The 22,990-nt window shown below is 37.5% G+C and overlaps 1 protein-coding gene across 1 annotated transcript; it reads left to right on the top strand.

The window, feature by feature from the left end:
* Nucleotides 1–22,990, top strand: LOC103711004 (dentin sialophosphoprotein). Its single transcript, XM_026806209.2, has 13 exons — nucleotides 1–456; nucleotides 1,782–2,008; nucleotides 3,927–4,000; nucleotides 4,818–4,883; nucleotides 5,090–5,454; nucleotides 8,281–8,349; nucleotides 8,459–8,547; nucleotides 17,208–19,511; nucleotides 20,493–20,570; nucleotides 20,654–20,765; nucleotides 21,742–21,792; nucleotides 22,003–22,085; nucleotides 22,172–22,990. The coding sequence occupies exons 1-12, from the start codon at nucleotides 115–117 to the stop codon at nucleotides 22,051–22,053; spliced, it is 3,828 nt and encodes a 1,275-aa protein (XP_026662010.2). The 5' UTR covers nucleotides 1–114; the 3' UTR covers nucleotides 22,054–22,085; nucleotides 22,172–22,990.

The raw sequence follows: 22,990 nt of genomic DNA, 5'->3' as shown, positions 1-22,990 counted from the left end.
TTTACCATTCGGAGGGCGAAATCAAAACCCTCTCTTTCTCTTCCCTCCGCTGCCCCCACCGCCACCGCCTCGCTCGACCGCACCTTCGACACGCGAATCCACGGCGGTCCGGCGATGTTCAAACTGGGAAGGGGCGGCGGCGGGGGGCGGGGTGGCGGGAAGCGGTCTCTGCCGCTGCCCCCTCCCCCGCCGACCATCCATCGGCCGGCCTCCGCGGCGGGCGCGCGTCTCCCGATCGGCGCCTCCTCGGCCTCCGCCCTTAAGCGCCCTGGCGGGACGCCCACCGACGCGCCTGCCCGGGAGGAGACCTTCAGTCTCGAATCCGGGGGGGCCCTCGACTTCGCCGCGATCATAAGGCTTACCCCTGACCTTGTCGAGGAGATCAGACGGGTCGAGGCCCAGGGAGGGACCGCGAGGATTAAGTTTGATTCCAACTTGAATAACCCTACGGAAAACGTAAGCCAATTCGATCCGTATCCCTTTAATTTTGGTTGCTTCTGGCGTTCTTTGGATTGATTGCTTCTTGTGATTCGAAAGATGTTAGAGTCTCGGTTCTGTGAGTTGGGAGTTTTCTTCTTTAGCATTGCAATTTGCATAAAGTCGTAAGATGATAGCTCTGTTATTGAGGAGAGTGACTACAAGAAAAAATGGAGAAGTTTGGGGGTTCAGTTGAATGATCATGTGTTATATGCGTGAATTATGCTTTGTAATTCGGGGCATCCATTGGAAGGATTCTTTAGGTGCTCTTGGTTCGGTGTCATATAGGATTCTTGTTCTCTATGCATGTTAAAGTTGCTTCCTTGTGAATTATAGATGAGAATTGACTAGTTCTGCATTCAATGTAATAGTTGATATTAAAATCTATAGATCTTTGTAGAAATTGTGATCACAAATTATTTTTTCTCTTAACTTGTCTGGTCACCTTTTTGCATAAAGTGGCAATAATGCTGACTTTACATTAATCTCCTAACCTTTGTTGGAAAGGCTTTAGAATATCTAGGAAGCTTATTGGTACATTTACATAATTTTTATGTAGGAAGTTGATATACATGGTTTGATGCAAGCCACTCAAAATCATCATGCTAAACATCCACTTCTGAGCTTGTTCATCTGATATGATATGTCTTATAGGTATTCAGTTTTTATCATATCTATATAGTTATATCTCACCATCGTTGTTGTTTCCCCCCTTTTTGGGTACAAATATCAGACTATTGTTTAATACCTGATGCAGCATTTGGTTGTAGAATAAATTTTGAAGGGATAAAGGAAACTTATTTGGTTATTTGGAGGGAAAAGACTTATTCCATGGAACAGAGTTTTTGTGCTTTTGGTTGGAGGAATTAGTATAAGGGATAATTGCATGCATTAATGTACATTGGATTTTGTCACAAGGATTAAACTGCACTTCTACTCTATTGGATGTTTAGAGAGTGGATAAAGGAAAAATGTAATTGGAAGCAATAACTTTCCCACCTCATGTGGTATACATATATTCCACCAAAATGGTGGAATGGGATTATACTCTCTCCCGTACTTATTCTTTGTTAGAATGTCACCCTATTTTGTGAGGCTAAAAACAATGTTTGGCAGCATAAACAAGGAATAAAGGCCTGTCTCTATTTTGCCTATTATACAAACCCTGAATGTTCTATGGTGCTATCATACGTGTAAATTTTGTTAGGCATGTTACTTTGCCCTCCTCCTTCTCCTCCTCCTCCGCTTTCTTTTTCTTCTGTTTACTTATGAACAACTAGTTACAAGGTCTCTCTATGCACCAGGTTATAGACGTTGGCGGTAAGGAATTCAAATTTACATGGTCACGGGAACTTGGTGACCTATGCGATATTTACGAAGAACATCGGAATGGAGAGGATGGACATGGATTGCTTGTTGAAAGTGGCTCTGCATGGCGCAAGCTGAACGTACAACGAATTCTAGATGAGTCTACAAAGAACCATGTGAAAATGCGTTCCGAAGAGGCTGAGCGGTTATCTAAATCTCGAAAGTATGCTATGCAATCCTCTTTTTTTTTAATTTCTTTATTTGATTTAACTTGCTATTTGATGGATCTTATTATGATAAATATATGAGTATTACTACTGCTACTGCTACTACTACAACTAGTAATGTCTTGTTTGATCATATTTTAGTCGATTCCACACTTTATCATGCAAGGAAAATAATGACATTTATTTATTATGAAAGAGAAGATGCATGCAAAATAATGACATTTACTTGCTATGAAAGCAAATATGCATGTCAGACATTGCAAGGTGAATTACAAATATCCTTCCATTGTATAAAGGTTGCGGATACTTTCATTCTCCACCATTGCCCACACTACCTGATGGAGAAGAAAAATAAGTAACTAAGTAGGATTGGTGTACAAAGGTCCTGAATTAGGCTTATATTGGATTGGAAGTCCCAACATCATTAGGATTTGAGTTTGTGTAATTTTAGGTGATTTTTATGTCATCCCATGAGAATATGAAATTTGCAAAATAGAAAAGGTCTTGGATGTCTATATGAAGATCAATTACTTCATTATAAAGACTAACTCTAGGGTGCCCTTGTCAATTTTGTACATGCTAAGTGTCTTCTTATACATAGTGAATTCTCCAAGCACAATGTGAAAATGACACATATGACACAAGTCCAGAAATTTCTCCTTCATCTTTGTTAAGCATTCTTCCAGATCATCTCTGTGCTATTTTATGCCCATAAAAATCATTTATATCTGATTTTGAACCTGGATTTGCTGCAAAACTTTATTTATTCACATACTAAAAGCTCTCTCTCTTTATAAAAAAGAGCATCATGAGGGGAGGTTGTCATCTGCATTCTGTCATATATTTTGGCTAAAAATGTTGAAAATAATTATCAAGGATATGTCCTCAAATTGCCTTTGGCATATTTGTTAACTATACCACGGTTCTCTTGTTTGATATATGTCCAGTTTGAAATTTTGAGTTGGTATTGCTAGCTTCCTAGAGTCATTTATTGTAATGGTATTGGTCATTACTCTGCAGAAAATTCTTAAAATTCTTATCTTGCTTCATGGTGCTAAGACAGAAAGAACTTATTGACTAGAAAAGACAGCTATCTAGAATAATGAATGCTTTGAAACTATGCCAGCTAAACCTTTTTTCTCTTTGATATGTGCTATTACATTAGCTTTTCAGTGATAAAAGATAAGTCTTTAATTGTTAAAATATGTGCTTGCTTTGTATACACACTTTAGGTATTGTTACTGCTTTTGCATATGCATTGGAATTTCCAAAAACATCTCTGGACTATGAAGCACATTAAACAACATGTTAATGTGTGCAAATCTGAATAATATTTAAATAGCATTAGTCCAAGAAGTAAATCATGGAAAAACAGATTTTAAAAGTCTGGTTTCTCATACATTAACTCTACTATTATGGTGTATTGGTAAATACGTAATATTGTCGGGTGCTACTAAATGATGGCATGTGCACACAACTGAAGATGTGGCACAATTAACTACCAGAGATGATCACAACCTGCATTAAACTCTAAACTATGAATTCCTGTAATGCATGCCATTTTTGAAATGACAGCTTCAACAGACAGTTACATGTGAAATTTATTCTGTATCGGTGGCTATATAGATGATTTTCTGAAATATTTATTTCTGTAATCTTTTAACATTAATGCCTTCTTTGAAAGCTTTCCTCCAACCTGTTGAAAAATGGGAATTCTTAGACACAACCTTGCCACTTCTTTTAGGTCTGGAATTTTAAGAAATGCATCATTTTTAAGGATGCCATCTCTAACAGAATCCTTGATATGGGAGCAATGAAGATGAAACATCAGATGATTAAAAAAACATTATCTTGTTGGTTTCTGCATGCTTTGTATACTATTGAGTCATTTTGATTGACCTTTCGCTGCAACAGGGCCATTGTGTTAGACCCTGCAAATCCTTCTGTGAAAAATCAAGCCAAATCAATGGCTGCAGCTCAAGTTGAGGGTGAGTGCCCATCTTTCTTTTTAGCTTTTATCACAGAAAAATCATGATTGCAGTTTTATTGCCTATAGTGCTGAATATTCAAAAGACACGCTGATCAGACCAAAGCTGAGTTCATGCTATTTTTAAATATCTTTTATCAGCTGGCTTATTTTGTAAAATATTGTTTTGCTGATTATCTAAATTAAGCGACTTAGAATTGCAATTATGATTCCTGTTAATTTTGAATGCTAGAGCTCTAGATGTTTTTCTAAGAGGAGAAATGAAAATGATCTGACATGCATCTCTTGACATGTATTTGTGTTTTAGATAAAAAAAACTGCTAGTGGCGATAACACTAATATATGCCAAGCTAACATGCTGCAACCATAATAATTTTATGTATATTATATATTCAAATCTATCACTGAATGGAGCAGCAAGCCCTTTTTTCATGCGAACATTCTCTTGGAAGACTCCTAAGGAGCTACAAACATGATATTAGTTAATTGGATTTAAGCAGGCACAGTTTCATATTCCTCACACACATTTCCTCTCATGTCTTTCTTTTTAATTTTGTACTTAGTAGTTCAACTTGTCGGCCCAGGGTCCTACAAGCTCCCTAGAATCTCCTTTCAGTTCCTACACATGCCTGTGCGTCCACCTGTCTTCCAACATGTGTCTTTAGAAAGCTTGTATGCAATGGATGATTAGAATTTTTTTTAGATCTTCCTTCCTATATTGATTTAGAGTTTTAGGTTTCCTTTATTCATTTGGCATACTCAGCTCTGTGAGTCTTGTAATACATCAAGTACATCAAGTATTAATTCATTTTCTCTAGGTAATATGCGGAGGATCTGGAAGAAGGAGCCCTTTTTTAAGAAGCGGAAAGTTGAACCAAACCAAGGTGATGTAACTTATACTTTGCCTGGGAAATTTTAAATAACTTCAATAATGTTAGTAAATGTCAAAAGTGATGTTTATAGACTTGGCAAAGATTATTTACTCCTCTATTTCTGTTTCATTTGGTTTTAAGTGTGATATATGTCTTGTCCTAGCATCTGCCTGTACATGATCACAATCTGATTTGTATTTTCTCCTTGTTTGATACAGTTTCCAATATTGGTCCACCTAAATCTGTCTTCAGACCAGGAACATCATCAAAAAATACTGCTAAAAGCATGCTTTCTGAATCACCTCTACCTTCCCCTCCGGAGCAGCCTGGTCCAGGCACTTCAGCATCACCTTTTGGAACTGGTACTTCACTACGAGGTGATTCAAATCATGAAGATACTACTGTTCTTCCACACTTAAAGAAGGAGGGCGCTAGCAATGAGAAAGAAATGCCTAGCAGGATGGCTCATGGAGCCAAGCAAGGGTCACATGGACATATAGGGGGGAATGGTGATCAACCAACAGATTTGCGAAGCATGTTAATTACTCTACTTTCAGATTACCCGAAAGGGATGAGCTTGAAGGTAAGGATGTGCTATTTATGCCATTGCTGTTTATTTACTCTTATAAAATGATGCTTCCTTCCTTTGGCATATTTTTACATCTGCTGCATTATAGTGTTGCTAAAAAATGAATGTAATTGATTTTCTAGGATTACACTGCTCAATTAGCACTGAATTCTGGATTGGCCAAAATCATTTATAAATGTTACGTTGGTATGTTACATAACGGTTGAATTCTTTAGAGAATTTCAGTTTTTATGTTAACTCGATAATTTTTGGGACAAAAATTCTGGTCTTTGTGTACGATTGAGTCAATTCAACTGGTGGAAAAAAGTTGCTGAATTTCCCAAGCTGTGCAAGTTCAGTTATTTTTCAGACCTATTGAACACCTGTTCTCATAATTTGTCTGGTATTTTCTTGGACAATAAGAACTTAAAATATGAAATTTGCCACCAGTAGACCTGGATTATTGGTATAGTAAGCATATAATTTTTTCCGTTCTGTTGCTCACCTCATTATTACCTTTTCTTGCAAACCTTATGATACCTAATTACAGACATGTTATAGTCCTATGAGTTTTGTTGTATTTCATGTTTCTTCTTCTTGGAATTCCTGCTTTTTCTTTTTTTTCCCCTCCCTTCAGGTTTAGCGCTCTCTTTATCCTGTAACCAAGTTAACCCTATTTCTGTCTCCTATTTGTGCACCACGGCTATGCATATTTTTATTAATATGTATAATACAGCATTAGCTAATGAGGATGAGATATTACAGTGAAAATTTAACATGATTAGAGAAAGAAGGTCCATGTACAAAAAAAACAAGTGGCATCAGGTAGGCTTATAAGTAGTAAATGAAAGGAAAGGTTTTTTTTTGGCCCGTGAGAAGCTCCTGTTCGTGTCTTTCGTATTATTTATTTGCACAGCATGGTTAAGTTCAAGTCTCAAAGATCGGGGAGCTATAAATGGGGTTATATCTGTCAACGGTGCTAAAGGATTGTACAAATTAATGATGATAGTTTATGTATCAGCATGAGGGATGTCCTTTTTTGTATTTTACAATAATGATTTGTTTATAAAGACTTCAGTTTAGCAGTATCTTTAGCTCATGTTTTGCATGGGCATATGTCTTAGGCAATTTTCACATGTATTACAATCAACGGAGGAGAAGGATAATCATGTTCATTCTTGTATCTTGCTTATTGTTCAAGAGAGAATAAAATAAAGGTTAGAAATGGACATTAGCCTATCAATTTTGATGACTTGTCTGCCAACTTTTGAGATTTTGCATTTATTACTGTTTATACATCGCATATGGGAGAGACTTGAATATAACTGGTGATGTTCACTTGTGATGATGAGGGGTTTGCAAGGAGATGAAGCAAATGCAAAGAACAAAATGTACTAGTATCAAAATATTAACTTCTAGAAGGTTATTAAAACCCTTTTTATCATTACAATACCCATGTTTCTGTATCCTCTGATAACATTTGTATTTTGTCTGTGTATGAGAGAGATAGAGAGAGAGCAGTGCATCTATTATAGTAGGGGTGGGTTTATGTCAATCTATGTATGAGGATATTTGTATGAACTAAAATAATATGGGATATATATGACGGGACTTCTAGGCTGAGCTTTATTTAGCTCAGGGGGCTATGTACATGGCTTGAAATCATTTTGATATTTGAATTTGCTTGGCCTTTCCGATAGCTCAGATTACTTTTATTTCAAATACATGTGAAGGGCCTTGAGTTAGCCAAGGCCTATTTTTGTCCCATATTCCCTCCCAAACCCACCCCTTCGACCCCCACATTACTCATTGGTAGAACTTGCCATGTCTTTTCTTTATTGAGGATACAACTAGTTCACTTCTTCACCTTACGGTTCTTACCTCGTTTTCTTTCTTCTTACCAAACAATTTCCTTCTATTCACCCCTCTGCTGCCCCCACTAGAGCATAAATCTATCTTCTCTTGCCTGCCATCTTCCCTTGGCATCCTATTGGACCATAGAACTTGGAATAGGAGGGGATATGCATTGATTGGAACATGCAATGGGATGGATATGAAAGAAGGGAGATAGGTGGAGGAAGGAGGAGGCTAGTGAGAGGGAATTAGAGGTGGATGAGGGGAAGGCAAAGTGGGGGGGGGGGGGGGGTGGTGGTTTAGGTGTGAAGGATGAGGGGAGGAGGAAGGTGTTTGGAGGAAAGAAGTGTTAGAGTGGAGTCGTTTGTTGGTTGGATGGTAGGTGATCAGAGGATGGTGATTAGTGAGATATCAGATGAGACTATATGCGTGTATGTTTCCGAACTCATGATCTATTACTTGCTAAATTACAAATTATTACTAGTTATGTTAGAGATGTCTTATGAAGGAATCTTATGTGTGATTAGTTTGTTAATGTGATGGTTTAGTTTTGTTATAATTGCTTAGATATATGATGCATGCAAGAGAACCACAGAAGCATGCTCAAGCACAATGAGGGATTGGAACGGGAGCAGAGTCATGCATTAGGATTTAGGAGCTATCCTTTAGATGAAAGCTATGGAATTGAGCTCCTATCTGGATGTCAATGGGAACTTGATTGCCTTTGCTCATCTTGCCACATTTGGTCCTTATTAAATGTTGAAACCATCTTATCACTTGCCTTTTGTTAGAGTAATAATTTCCTTTGATATAGTTGGTTACTTTTTGCTTCAGCTACCTTGTTGTCCATATCATATTTTTATTATGCCATCTTGAAGATTCAGGTATTCTAGATACATCAAGCTCCTGAGATGTTTTTTTTAATGCGCAAAACTAGTTGGACTGATGTCATTTTTAGGTTTTATATATATGTTGTGTTATTTCTAGGCTCTGGAGAAAGCAGTTGGAGAGACAATTCCAAACGCTGCGAAGAAGATTGAGGGTATCATAAAAAATGTAAGTGATAGATTTCATTTTTGAATAGATATACAAATGCAAGTGCACAACACAAAAAATCAAACTTGTAGATTGACCTGTTGAATGACCTGCTCCTGTTGAGCACCAGATAGCAACTTTCCAGGCACCAGGAAGGTATTTTTTGAAACCTGGAGTGGAAGTGGAAAGCTCTAAAAGACGAACATCTGAAAGTGGAAGGTACAGTTGTTCAGTTTCTGCTATTATTTTTTGGATCTACGAGGACATGATTCCTTACCTTCTTTATTTTGTCACTAGACTTCTATTTATTGCTTATGATTTAGATTCTGTTAAACTGTTAGAAGTTTCTCATTTTACTCTGATATCGTTCCAATTTTAAAGAAAGAATCTGAAAAAACTATTCTGGAATATGCTTATTATATTTCTTGTTCAATTTTTAATGTTTGTCTAATATGTCCACAGATTGAACATGTTGCCAGTGAGACCATCTGGATGTTTTATGGTATTTTCATCAGTGAACGTATGGCTTAGAAATTGCCTGTCCAAAACCATGATGACAACCATAAGTGACAAGTCAAATCTAATAATTTTTGTCTTAGGTCCTTAAATCTGTCCTGGCATTGATTTTTAAGTTTTACCAAGGTCACATCTGTCGATGTGAAAGTTTTTCGAATTCTCTTTCGTAACTACAGCTAAAGATTTTTTAAGGTCATTTATGTTAAGTCTTGTTTTCTGCTTTCCTGGTCCTGCTGCTCAAATCCTAGCTCTTCTTCATAAACAGGGCATGTTTCGAGCTTTGCTGTAAATTTTCTGTGGCCTCCATTTACAATTACTTATCCAAATTGAAAAATTATAACATGGAACTTTACTTTCTGAATTTGATTTCCACTTTTGGGCGGGTTGACGGGAATTGGGAGGTGGGAATGGGTATCAGATTCTCATCCAATCCATTCCATGTTTGGTGACTCATTTGGATATAGAAATATTAATTATCATCACTATTGGATTTCCATAAGAAGGGATAAAACTCTTCTGGAGGGGCTTGGGTATTGTTTTCCCTTGTCCCAGGTGTGTGCCTTAGTAACAATAAAAATAGATTTTTTATATATTATATTGTTAATATCAATTGGGAGGTGGGAATGGGTATCAGATTCTCATCCAATCCATTCCATGTTTGGTGACTCATTTGGATATAGAAATATTAATTACCATCACTATTGGATTTCCATAAGAAGGGATAAAACTCTTCTGGAGGGGCTTGGGTATTGTTTTCCCTTGTCCCAGGTGTGTGCCTTAGTAACAATAAAAATAGATTTTTTATATATTATATTGTTAATATCAATTATTTTGAAATATATTAAGTAATTTATTATCTTTTACTCATGCAAAGACAATAGAGTAGGTAAGTTGTCCGCTACCTTAAGCCAACAAGTGAAAATAGCTAGGCTTAGTTGGTCAATCTCATGCTAAAGGTTATGCCTATCTATGGCAGGACCTCTTTTCTTGGCCAGCTTTTGTGCCTAGAAAGATAATACTATATATCAATATTATTTATTTCATAATTTTAAATTATATATTAGTATTACATATATTGTATTCATATTATATATTACATTCATATTATAATATTATTATATAATTTATATTATCATATTGTTAATATTAATATTTTATATCATATATAGTAAGGATTATATTATGTTTATATATTATTAGTGATACTGTTATTATACTCTTATATATTATTCTATATTGTTATAATACTAATATACTTAATGTATTATAAAATATCTGTTAATTATCAGTACATTAGTATTAATATTAAATTATCTACTATACTATTTCTTTTTGAATTTTTTGATCATTATAATAATTTCATTTTTGGTATGAATAATATAATTAATATAAGATTAATATATTGTTATTTGATTAGTACTAATATTACTATATTCATAATACTAATATTATTAAATATTTCATATAATACATTGTTTTGCTAATATATTATATTTTGTCATTTATTATTAAGAACAATATTCTTAAGTTCAATTATTTTGTTACAATAATAATGTTACTATACTTATTTTTGATATATTTTAATGCTATATTAATATATATGTATAATATTATTTTATTTGCATTTTTATATTCCATGATAATAATATTAATATTATTATTTACGAATTTTATGATATAATATTATATTGGCATTAACTACATATTATAGAAGGTTAAAAAGTGTTGTTATAACCAGGGGCGGCCCAATACATTTGGAGGCCTAAGGCGAGCTTACTAAGAGAGGCCCTTTTAATAATAATAATAATAATAATAATAATAATAATAATAATAATAATAATAATAATAAATTTTTAATAAGTGTAAAATACTTTAAAAATTTATTTAAAAATAAACCGTCTAGCTTTTTGAGATGCAAAATTGCTAATCAAACTTTCAATAATTTTGAGGTGCATATCCTACCTAAGTTGTTCATAAAAACGGTTAGGATTTTTTTTTTCTTTAGGTAGGTTGGATATGTATATGACGATGATGTTGTAAAGTAAAGAAGAGATACTGAGAGCCTGCACATTATATTTGAGTCTTGTGTTGTTAATGAATAGCTTAATCCCAAGAAAGAATCTTGCATGAATAAACCATGATCCCACAGGCCACATGCGACAACACCGTGTGATTCACATGACTACTGGTTTCCAGACCCCCATGTGAACTGATCTATATGGTATACCTACATTACCATTTACCACATTATGATGCAAGGTAAACTGTTAATTATGTAGAGCCCAACCTCATGATCTTGATTGTGCTTGGGTTGACATCTACTTTCCTGAACCTCAAAATGTTATGCAACCAAAATGCAGCTTTGAAGTTCTCCAAGCAAACCAAGAAATTAAACCATCATGCTCAGACATCAACCAGCTTTGATTTTAACTTTGTTTTTCTTTCCTTTTCTATCATTCTTCATCTCATATTCTTATATAAATAAAAAATGCAATGAATCCAACGGACTTTCCCATCCTTTGCCTAAAAAAAAGAAAGAAATAACATATGGTTTATTGGTTTAGGCATTTCATCAAACATCTTTAAGTCAGAGAGAGACTTACAAGTTACAACTCAAGTGCAGCGGGTTGACGACCTGACGTGAAGAAGATGCGGTTACATCGTCGCAGTCTCACAGACGTGAGTCAGGGACTCAGGGGACGGCCAGACGGGAGCCGAGAGGGAGGTGAGGAGCCGAGGAGGTCGCGGGATGCCGGGGAGGCAGAGGAGCCGACCTCGCCGGCTCGCTGGCGCGGAGAAGACTTGCAAACTTGCAGGCAGCCGGGAGGGAGGCGAGGAGGTCGCGTCCTCGCGGGATGTCGGGGAGGCAGGGCGGGGAGGCGGAGGACTGAGGAGACGACCTCGCCGGCGAAGAGGATTTTAAACTTTAAAGGCTTGGGCCGATGTTGCAGACTTGCAGCATGTAGAGCAGTAGAAGAGGAGCTCAGCTGCAGAAAAGGATTGAGGAGTGGAGGAGGATGATGAGGATTTTAAAGAAAAGGATGATGGGCGATGGCTGATGGGATTGGGACGGGAGTCACCGGTCACGGGATGGCGTCGTGGCGAGACACCCTCAGTAGCTCAGGCGTCTTGTTGAGGTAGCCGTTGGCTCCTGCGGCCCTGCCTCAAGCGTCTTGTAGAGGCTCTACGTATACTGTAGGCTGTAGCTAGGAGTGGGATTGTGGGTGTGGGAGCTAGGAGGCTAGGACTAGGAGTCGCGGTCTGCCGGTCTGGCAGGGGCCTTCCTTCGAGTCGGGGCCTTGGGCGACTGCCTAGGTCGCCTAAGGCTTGGGCCGCCCCTGGTTATAACATTAATATTGATATTGTTGTATTAAGTAATACTATATTATATTATCATAATTGCATGTGTTCATATGATTTTACATCATATGATATTATAAATCTTGTATATACATAATATCATTTAGATAATCATCATCATAACATTATCTAATGTTACTATAATATGAATATTATTAACATTAATATTATATTATAATACAGTATTATGATATTAATATTGATATTGATATATTAATAATTATACATAATATCATATGTGCCTAGGTTTGCTTCATTTTCTAGAGATTTATCTAGACTTAATCCAAACACAGGAATTGGAATCAATCATTCATGATGATTCCTAGGAATGTATTTTGCAGAAATGGGAAAACTATTTCTGATACCCTATGTGGCCTTGGAGTCATCTTATCTTGTGGATATTGCTAACCTAAAATTAATGTCTCTCTTTTGATATGCATCTCTGTTAGTTATTTCGGATGAAGTTTGACCTTTGCTAGTCAGCTGGAATTATTAAGTGATTTCTATTGTGCTGATGCTAGTCAAGGGCTAAAAGGTTGCCCTTGTTATATCATATCATGTTATGCTGACATATAGGTATATAACACATATCATGTTATGCTGACATATATGTATATAACATGGGAAACACATAACACTGAAGGAAAATTTGAAATTGGTAATGCAACAAGTGCCTGGCGAATCCATGTCAATATGTGATAGATACCCACTAAACTATGTACTACATGTATACATGTTATAAGAAAAAAAGACCTAACAAATGAAGGTTATCTAGTATGCAGGGGCGGCCCAATACATTTGGAGGCCTAAGGCAAATTCAGTGAATGAGGCTTTTTTTTTAATAATAATTTTTTTTAATAAATACAAAGTCCTTAAAAAAATGATATGGAAATATATAGCTGTCAAGTACACTATTTCAACAAAGATGCATGAATCTAATAAAGATAGACAAGAAGCTTCTTCAGTTTAAGATAATTCTTGAATGGAAGCACGGAAAAGTAATTACTCTAAAAGAAGGGCCATGAAACTGATTAAATAACTGAGATAATGCTTGGCAATACTGTTTACCATGTCAAGCAAGAGCATAATAGGAAAAGGTTGCAATTTATGGTCAAGGTAAAGGAAAGAATTTGTCCAAAAAGGGACCTGTCTATAAGAGAAAGTAGGGGCATTATGGGAAATTCACTCCATCTGATTAATAAAAGTCCCATCCCATCATCTCCCCTTCAAGGGAGTACCCAAGCAGCAACTGCAACATCACAGCACAGCAGCCATTCAACCCCCTCCCACCTTTTCTCTCTCTACCACCCAAGAGGGGAGAAGAAACAGAGAGGAGAAAATTAGAAGAATCTCCACCCTCCAAGAAGTCCATCTCCAATCCCCCTATCTTTCTTCCTGATGTCCCAGCTGGATCAGGAGTAATGCGAGGGAAGGAAAACCAGGACCAAAACCAAAAAAGAGAAGGGATGAAAGATAAGAGTGGCTTCGGACGCATGTATCAAGCCAACCAAATCCCTCCTCTCTCTTTCTCTCCACCCAAAACAAAACTACTGTCTCCAACTTTCCAAATTGCCCCTCTGCAGGCTAGGAAACTCTCCACCTCCCTTCCATCAAGGGGGAAGACTCGTAGCCAGCTCCTGTTCCCGTTTTATATGGGGCCTTTGCTTCCTCTTGGTCACGGTCAGACATAGAAAATAGGGCAAGGAACCTCCCTCCCCCCCTCCTCTCTCTCTCTCTCTCTCTCTCTCTCTCTCTCAATCTCTCTCGCCTCTCCTCTCTTTATTTCATCGCATGTCGGTGCCTTTTTGCCTTCTCCCTTCCTTCTGTCGTTATCTTCTCTTTGCCTCCCGGAGGCCTTCCTTTGGGCCGAGGCCTTAGGCGACCGCCTCGGTCGCCTAAGGCTCGGGCCGGCCTTGCTAGTATGTTATTGGAGCAAGAACCAGATGTAAATGCAAGAGCTCAAAAGGGGCTCATAAAGTAATAGAGAGGAAAAGTAAGAATTCTTTCACCTAATTAAAGTACTTGAATTTTGCAGGATCAACAGTGTGTACAAGGTAAGGAATCAGTATGGACAGTCTGTATCATAGGGTATTCCTGCAATAGAATAATATAGTCTGATACTGGGCAATATACAGTATAATGCAATGTGGACCCATGGTTGAATGCTTGGTGAAGATGACTTTAATGAATGAATTTATTGGACAAGCATGTTGGCTTTTCTCTTAGAAGAATGTTTTGCCATATCTGAGTTTTTGTTCATGTTTTTCAAAGTAAGTGACCTAGTTTTGTTTGTTTAAGCTGAAGTTGACCTTGTGCATCATTTAAAAACAAGAAAAACTCTATTTCGATTTCTTTCACTTTAACCTTTAAAATCAGCAGTTATCATGAAAATTACTTTCCATAATTTTTTTTAAAATTTTCTGCATAAGTAAGTATATCGCACAGAAATCATAATTCCTGAGAAACAGCAAGTAACTAGTTGGGCATTGCCTCATGAAAGATTTTTTAGTTTATGATATGCATGATTGTTTCCCTAGGGTTCTAAAAAAAGTTCTATTCTGAAATAAGTGTATATTATATTTGTCTAAAATGTAATTATCACCTTCGGCTCTTGGTATGTTGTATGCTTTGTTTTATTTTTAATCTGATGAATATTTTTCAATTCACACATTGTATTTTAAGTGAATATTTATTTTTGATGATTCTGTGAAGCTATAATTTCTTTAATAATCTATAATTCAACGAACATGCACTTGTTGAGACTTCTTTCTAGAAAGTGTTAGAGTTTGTACTGTACATAAAGCAAAAGCGAGAGTAATTATCTACCTATACATGTGTAACAATGCTTCATAGTTAAAATTCATTATGTGTTCCCGCCTCTTTGGTCTTTCATGTAAGAGTGGCAATCGTGGGGGGGGTGGGGTGGGGTTAGAACATCCTAAACCTGAATCTATCCATGTCAAGATTTGAAACCTGAACCTGTTATGTTTAATAAGCAGGTAACTTTACTCGACTTGCTTGACTTGTTTAATAAATGAGTCAGAATATTTTAATTCATGAAGATTTTGAGATTATCTTATCTAAACAAGGTCGATTCTATATTGAAAAATGCATTTGATCACCACCTCCCCCCTAAAAAGAAAACAAACATAATAGTTCACCTAAATTAATCGAGCTGATCTTAGGATCTAATCTCCAAAACCCTAAAAGGAAAGACAAAAATGGGGGGAGCAGTTTTTGAAACAAAAAAAGCGCTCAACAATATATAAACACATATTACAGATTAACCGGGACAAACAAAATTATATCTTGACCAACTTAACCAAGTAATAGAGGAAGGAAAGTAACAAAAAGATAAGATTTTCATTACCACGAGAAGAAGAGCTGATCATCTCTGCCGCTCTTATCACTATCGGAGCCCACATCTCCCCACCCCCATAGTTACCATCATCACCGCTAGTATTGGAACCAGTGACCCACCGTCTGTAATCACTCGAAATGAACAAAAGGCTTCTCTAACCCAAAATCGAAGAGATTGGGGTCAGATCGGGGAGGCGAGAGATAGATTTGGGGGGGGAGAGGGGGGGTTTCCAAGAGGAGGGGAGCTTTGCGAAGGATTGCCGTGATTTTCGCAGTGTTGCCATTGAGAACAAGGGCATCTTCTTCAGATCCTTAAAGTTCCTCTGATTCTCTATCATCTGTGATAAGATAAGACAAAAAGAAGAAGAAGAGGATGTCAGAAGATAAGAATAAGAAGAGACCAGAGAAGAAAACGAGATCAGGAGAAGGGAAAATGAGTAGGGGATGGAGAGAGAAAGAAGGGGTGCTTGCTGCTCGGTCAATGAGGAGAGAAAGAAGGTGAATGGCACTCTTAGAATTGTTTAAAGGTGAAGCGAACTCCTAAGGGCTAAGACAACATAAGTGGTATTTAGGTGGAAGGTGTAAATGGCAGAAGTGGTATTTAAGGCGGCATAAGGGTTTGGGAGAGAAAAACAGGATGCAGTTTAAACAGGTTACCTGACTCGACCTGATTGTTAAATGGGTTAAACAGGTTAAACGGGTCAATGGTTTGGAATCCAAACTCGACCCGATTATTAAACAATTTAAATGTGTTGACCTGTTTATGACCTGAACCTGTTTAGCCCGAACCCAAACCTATCTATCACTCTATTGTGGGTCAGATATGGGTTGGGTTGCTGTGTTGGGCCACTTTTTGCCACCCCTACTATCATGTGTTGCACTTGCCAAGTACCAGCCTTGCTGAATTACTTGTGCACATTGGGTGATTTATTTTTTTAAACAGTTAGTCTATAACTTGCATACTTGAGGCCTATGGATTGTTTCTTTTGGAAATATCTATGAACCATTTTGTTAGTTTAATTAAAATTTCTGTAGGTTTGCAGCTTGATGTTTGGTTTTCTAAATACACATCTTGCTGTCATTTTATTAGCATTTTGTGAATTGGCACTCCATATTTTCCCTTGTCTTGTCAAAGCAATCTTTTAGAAGGGTCAGCTTGCAACATTGATGGTTACCCCTATTTGAGATCAATGGTCGGAATTGATTATTTTCCCAGGTGGCATGTTTTCATAAAATGCAGAAGGAAGCAATGATAAAGAGGGGCTCTGGTTGATAACTACATTACTAGTAATTATGTGAAGTGTGTTTTGTTGCAGATATCTAATTGGTTTACCAGCCATTTTTCTCATGCCATAAATAATGTTTCTAATTCATGTAGAGCTATACTTCATTCTGGTACTTTATAGTCTGACTTATTTTTTTTATTGATTACCTGTCAATGGTCTTCATGCTGGAGACCCCAAAATAGATTGATCTGTTTTCATGTTTTTGGTGCAGTGTCAGTTTATGTTTGAATGTGATTGGTACCTTTTTTTTGATAATATGAAATTAAAAATACTCCAAAGCAAGTTGCATTTTTGCTAAGATCCATGTGTTTGATCCAAAGCAAGTTGTTTGAATGTGATATTGACTTTCATTTGCAGCTCTCCTGAGAGTGCCCATGATCACCCATCAGTAGCAGAATCAGTCCATGTAGAGAAGGCTAGTAATAAAAAGTTTGAGAAGCAAACGGAGTCAAGCTTAAACTTAGAAACAGAACCAAATCACTTTGAAAAGATTGACCCGGTACAAAACTCCCCAGGTCTTTTAACTAGTGAGAGGAAGGTCAATAATGATAGTGATGGACGAACAGGCAGCTCTAGTGAAAGTGGAAGCGATAGCGAGAGTGAAAGTGATAGCAGTGACAGTGGAAGCGACAGTGGAAGCCAAAGTAGAAGTAAAAGCAGAAGCCCTGGAGGCAGTGGCAGTGCAAGCAGCAGTGACAGTGAGAGTGATGGTTCCTCCAGCAGCAAGGAGGGATCTGATGTGCATGTGGATATCATGACAAGTGATGATGAAAAGGAGGAAGCAGTGCAAGAAACGGTGGCAGCTGAGTCAAAGTTATCTTCCTTGGCTAGATCATGGAGAGCTTATGATGGTGAGCATGAACAAAATAATGTTGCTCTAAGAAATCAGGAGGGCCAAAATGCATCATCATCTCCAAATGATTTTGAAAGGGGTGATGAGATGGATCGTGCAGTAGAAGCTACTAAATATTTTCCTATTAATAGAAGTGATAATGCTTTTGAAAACTCTGAAACTGAAGCTGCAAGGAGTACTGAGTTGAACCTGTATCAAAGAAACTCCAAGTTTTCAGAAGAGGGATTATCTTTTTCTCCTCATCAACAAAGACAATCGGAGGGCAGGCAGATAGCATATGGAAAAGTTTCAGTTAGTGATGCAAATGAGCAAGTTTCAAAGCAGGCTCTAAATGAGAAACAAAACTTACGGAAAGATGGGTCTGGCCATGAGCTATCAGATGTTACTGAAAGAATTTCCAAACCCAAATCTAAAAGGGTTTCCAGTAGAGATTTGTTCCAAGAGAAGCCAAAAAGTGCTAAAAGGCCAAAGGCTGCAATCCCAGCTCAAGTCACGTCTTGTGGGAAAAATGGAGATGCTACTTTCTCAGAGAGCTCACACCATTTATCTCCTGATAGAAGTAAGCAGGAGAGACATAAGGAGGCTAATAATGTTGAATGGGACCGGTATATAGATAATGGTTCACAAGAGTATGGCTCAGTCATGCGTGGAAGACCTGTTGCATCTGGAAACTTACTCAGGATGCAGCCAAGCCCTGATTTGCGGAATGCTTCTAGTATCGATGCAGAGCAATCAGGGCAAAAAATTGGAAATCTTGATGGAAGGAGGAAAGCCTTGGACAGTATGGAGAAATCTAGCAGATATATGGAGAACTTTGGAAGAGGTAATAGACATGCAGAAGGGGTGTCCATTCGTCATGATGACTCAGATACCTTTGCTACGAAAAACATTTACATACAAGATAAAACCTCTATGTCAAAGGATAAACTGCATAAAGATATGAGAGATGAAAACAATGAAGTGACTGAAAAAAATTTGGCCAAGAATGCCCGGGAAATCACTGTAGGAGACAAACTTTCTACCCCTGACTCCTATAACAGGAGGCAAAAGTCAGACATGGATAAATCTCCAGTCAGTGCGAGGACAAATCTGCTCAGAAGAGAACTTTCAGATCTGGAGTTGGGTGAATTTCGTGAGCCTCCTGCTGGAGAGGAGTCTGGGGGGGTTAAGAGACAGTTCGAGAGAAAGGGCTCCTTCAAATCATTAGAGAATAAGGTTGCTGCTACTGATAACTCGAATTTAGACACAAGCAATGGAAGAACTGCTTCAAATGCGCTTAATGAATCAAAGAGACAGCCATCCCCCAATTTGAGGGGTGTTAATGGGAATCAAGATGGGTTTTACAGGGGAGTGCCATCAGATGGTTTTTTTGATTCCACCCGGCCTCAGCAAAGAGCAGTGCTTTCTCAGAATCAACAATTATCAAGAGTGGATCATGCTGATTCAGAGGCCATGTCTCATTTTGATAGACCAGCTGAATTTGCAAGTAGGAATGAGACGAGAACAAACCAGGGAGTGTATCTGGAAAATCATGCAGATGCTCCCAAGAAAATCCCTGCCAGTATGCTACCACAGCATGATAATAACCATGGTGGTCAAATGGGTTCTAGAAATATTAGAGACTCTAAACCCCAGAAGTCAAATGCACTGGGAGATTCTAAAAATCAAAATAAGAATAGCTTTGTGATGGAGAATGATAGTAGCGGCAGGAAAAAGAGAGATTCTTCCTCCGATGAAGATAATTCCTTATACTCAAAGTATGACAAGGCTTGCCCAGAGCTCAAGGGTCCTGTAAGGGACTTATCACAGTAAGTTACTGCTTTCCCAGTCAGATCATTGTTATAGTCTCATTGCACTTATGCATTAGACTAGTCTTGAGCTGAAATTAAACTGATCAGCTACAAGTTCATCACATGATGTGCATGTACATGCAATTTGCAATGATTTATTTGTTTGCCATGTCATCTTCCTGGTTTTAGATTCTTCTAACGACTTAATGCACATTCTTTCAGTTATTATTTAGTTTGCTACTTGAGTTATTTTGAGGTAACATGATGGTTTGTTGACCTTAATACAGGCAAGAGTGATTGGACATATTGGATATGGATGTTACTCCTATCTAAATGTTGATAATAGAAACCCTTTTTTTTCATTAAATACTAAAAGAGAGAAGTGTTCCTTTGATTATTTTGATAAAAATGAAGAGTTAACATTAGTAAATTATACCATTACTATTCTAGCTTCAACAAATACAAGATTTTGGGGCAGTATAACTTTTTCAGGAAGGATTATCTCCACTTACTTTGATCAGAATGGTTACATATCCCAATCTATTTCCCTGAAATCCTAGCTGTAGCTAGGAGTATCATAGTTTAAAGCTAATAAATGTTCAGTTAATTCATTGCATAAAGGTTTATTAAGCTTTGCTTTCTGAAATATTACATACATAAATACATATATATGTCTTTAGTACACCTATTTCTTTATGTAGAAAATAAAGCTGATAAATTTTCGGTTAATTCATTGCATAAAGGTTTATTATGCTTTGCTTTCTGAAATACTACATACATGCATACATACATACATAAATACAATATGTGTGTGTGTGTGTGTCTTTAGTACACCTTTTTCTTTATGTAGAAAAGGAAAAATCTTATCAGAAGCCAGTTAGAACACCTCAACCTTGTTGAATTAAGGACATAGGGAGAAATTTAATGTGCATTATGGTAACAACTTAAATATGAGGGCAGGAAAGTTACTTTAGCACTTGCTAACTAGCTCTGCAACAGGTATGAGGAATACGTGCAGGAGTATCGTGAGAAGTATGAGATCTATTGTTACTTGAACAAGAATCTGGAAAAAATTCGGTACTTTACTGCATCCCTGATTCATATATTAATCATTCTTTTTGGTTCAAGCATGTCATGTAACTAAAATTGTTCGCTTGCAGGGATGACTTTCTTAAAGTTGGCCATGACCTTGAGCTTGCCAAAGGGAGAGATATGGAGGAATATTATAATATTGTGGAGCAGTTGAGAGATATGTACCATCATTGTGGGCCGGTACATTTTTCATAGCTCTGTCATCAAAGATTATTTGCAGAGTTACTGAGATGCCTCTGGGCATTTGATATCCTGTAAAAAAAACACTGCATGCATTTGCTTTTCTCCATTTGATAAATGCTGCTAGCTGATAATATTTTCACATGCAATTATTAACCTTTGCTTGAGCTCCAATTTGTCTTTTAAACAACGTCGGCGGAACCGGTACCAGGCACCGTACCGGTTTTTCGGATGGACGAGTTGGTATGGGCCTGCGCCGTGCTGGGCCTGTACCGACATAGTTGAACAGACGGGGGAGAGGGAGAACGAGAGAGAAAAAGAGAGAGAGCGGAGGAGGGAGGCCGGCGGAGACCAACGCCAGGCCCTTTCTCTATTTACGCGGCTGACCCTTGTTTCGAATGAAACTGGGGAACCACTGCGTAAATCGCGAAAGAGGCCTTTGCCGGGCCTCTGCTGGCCTCCCTCCCTTCTCCGCTCTCTCTCTTTTTTCCTTCTTCTTATCTGCCTCCGACGACGGATTTTGTTTCCATTGCCGGAAACGTACCGATGAGCCACCGGAATGGCCGGAACCGTCTGATTTGGGACAGTTCCGCCGACATTGCTTTTAATATAGGCCAACTATTTCTTCCTATGCCTGAAAAATATTTTTCTTAAATTTCCTCTCTCTCTCTCTGTGTGTGTGTGTGTGTGTGTGGGTGGGTGCGCACGCGCGCGCGCGACACGCACACACAGATATGTGATTTTGTAGTCAGGATTGATGTTGTCTTAGTGGTTGGAGCTAGAAGAAAGTGCAAGTAAGAATGGGAGCGTGATCTTTTATGTATTGTGACTAATTTTCATTATGAAATACCGAGTAACTGTTTTTTGAATATATTATTGCTGAAAAAAAATTCCATATTTTTTTGACATGAAATTAATTATCTTTCAGTCTGAAATTTTTTCTTACAATTCCATGTTCCTGACCTCAATGATGCAGAGGCAAAAGCAGATGAAGAAGGTTTTCACCTTGCTGCATGAAGAATTAAAGGTGTAGCTATTTTGTACTTCATTCACAACTAGTGCCCTGATTTTGTGTTATTTTCTGAGTCGTCATATTCACATACCATCTATGTATACAAAGACTTGAAGTCTTGAAAGATAATTTACCGGGAGTTATCCAATGGATATTATTCACTAATTGGATTTATTAATTGTAAGAAAATAAAAGCTTGCTTATGCAATTCTTTTTTGTTGACAGAACCTCAAGCAAAGAATCAAGGACTTCGCAGAGGATTATACAAAAGAATGAAGATAGATTTGTTACATGAATCCTGATATCTTGTGAGTTTTTTTTCTTCTTTTACTCAATCAATGTTGATCGCTATTTTTCTTTCAAGAATTTTAACTTCTTTTGTGCCACTGTACAGGATCCCTTGCATGCAGCACTGTTGCAACTATTTCCTTATAGCCAGTCTTGCTGTAGTATCATGGAAGTAAAATTTGGAACCCCAGAGGCTGGAGTTTATCTTAAAGAAAGGAAGATGTATCTTATAGTAGTTGATGGAGCAGCTTTGATCAGGAAAGTGAAACAAAAGAAGCTAATGTAAACCCTCCTTGGTTCATGGTGTATCTTCACTGGAAGGATGGACATATCCTGGACTCTAGCTCTAAAAAAGATTACCATGTCAGTTAGGATTTGGTTCATGAATTTAACTAATGGCATGCAGTCAAGCAGCTCTTTTGCAAGGTGGAAGGCGGAGGGAACTATCTATGTATGCATGACATGACACGGGTGCCATAAGTGATTACATGTTGCCAATTTGCGGATTGGTTCCCATTATCTTTTCTGGCCCTATAACATTTTTGTAAATAGTAGAAACAGAATCTGCCCTTTTGCTGGAGAGGTCGCTGAACTAGATTTTCAGGTTACTAAAGCTGTATATTATGTTGTAGTTTTGAAGATGAAAGTGGAAATGCACAATAGAAGAAACAGATGAGGTCTCTATAGGAATCTATGCAGTTTTGTGACAGCATAAAAATTTTGGATGTTCACGAGGAGAAGTTCTTAGCAGTTTATCCAGAAGAATTGTTTGAGATTTTTGCATATACACAGTCACCAATATAAGTTATTGCAAATTGGCTTCTACAAAGTCACTATGTACATGTATATCTCTCAAACAAACCTGTTTTTGTGAAAAAATGCTCCCATTAGATTTTTGGCTAAGAATGTTAGCTTTTTTGCAGTA

This window comes from Phoenix dactylifera, chromosome 8 (assembly GCF_009389715.1).
Source record: "Phoenix dactylifera cultivar Barhee BC4 chromosome 8, palm_55x_up_171113_PBpolish2nd_filt_p, whole genome shotgun sequence".
NCBI classification, from domain to species: Eukaryota; Viridiplantae; Streptophyta; class Magnoliopsida; order Arecales; family Arecaceae; genus Phoenix; species Phoenix dactylifera.
The sequence above is the reverse complement of the archived record's forward strand: the minus strand, read 5'-3'. Positions and strand labels throughout refer to the sequence as shown.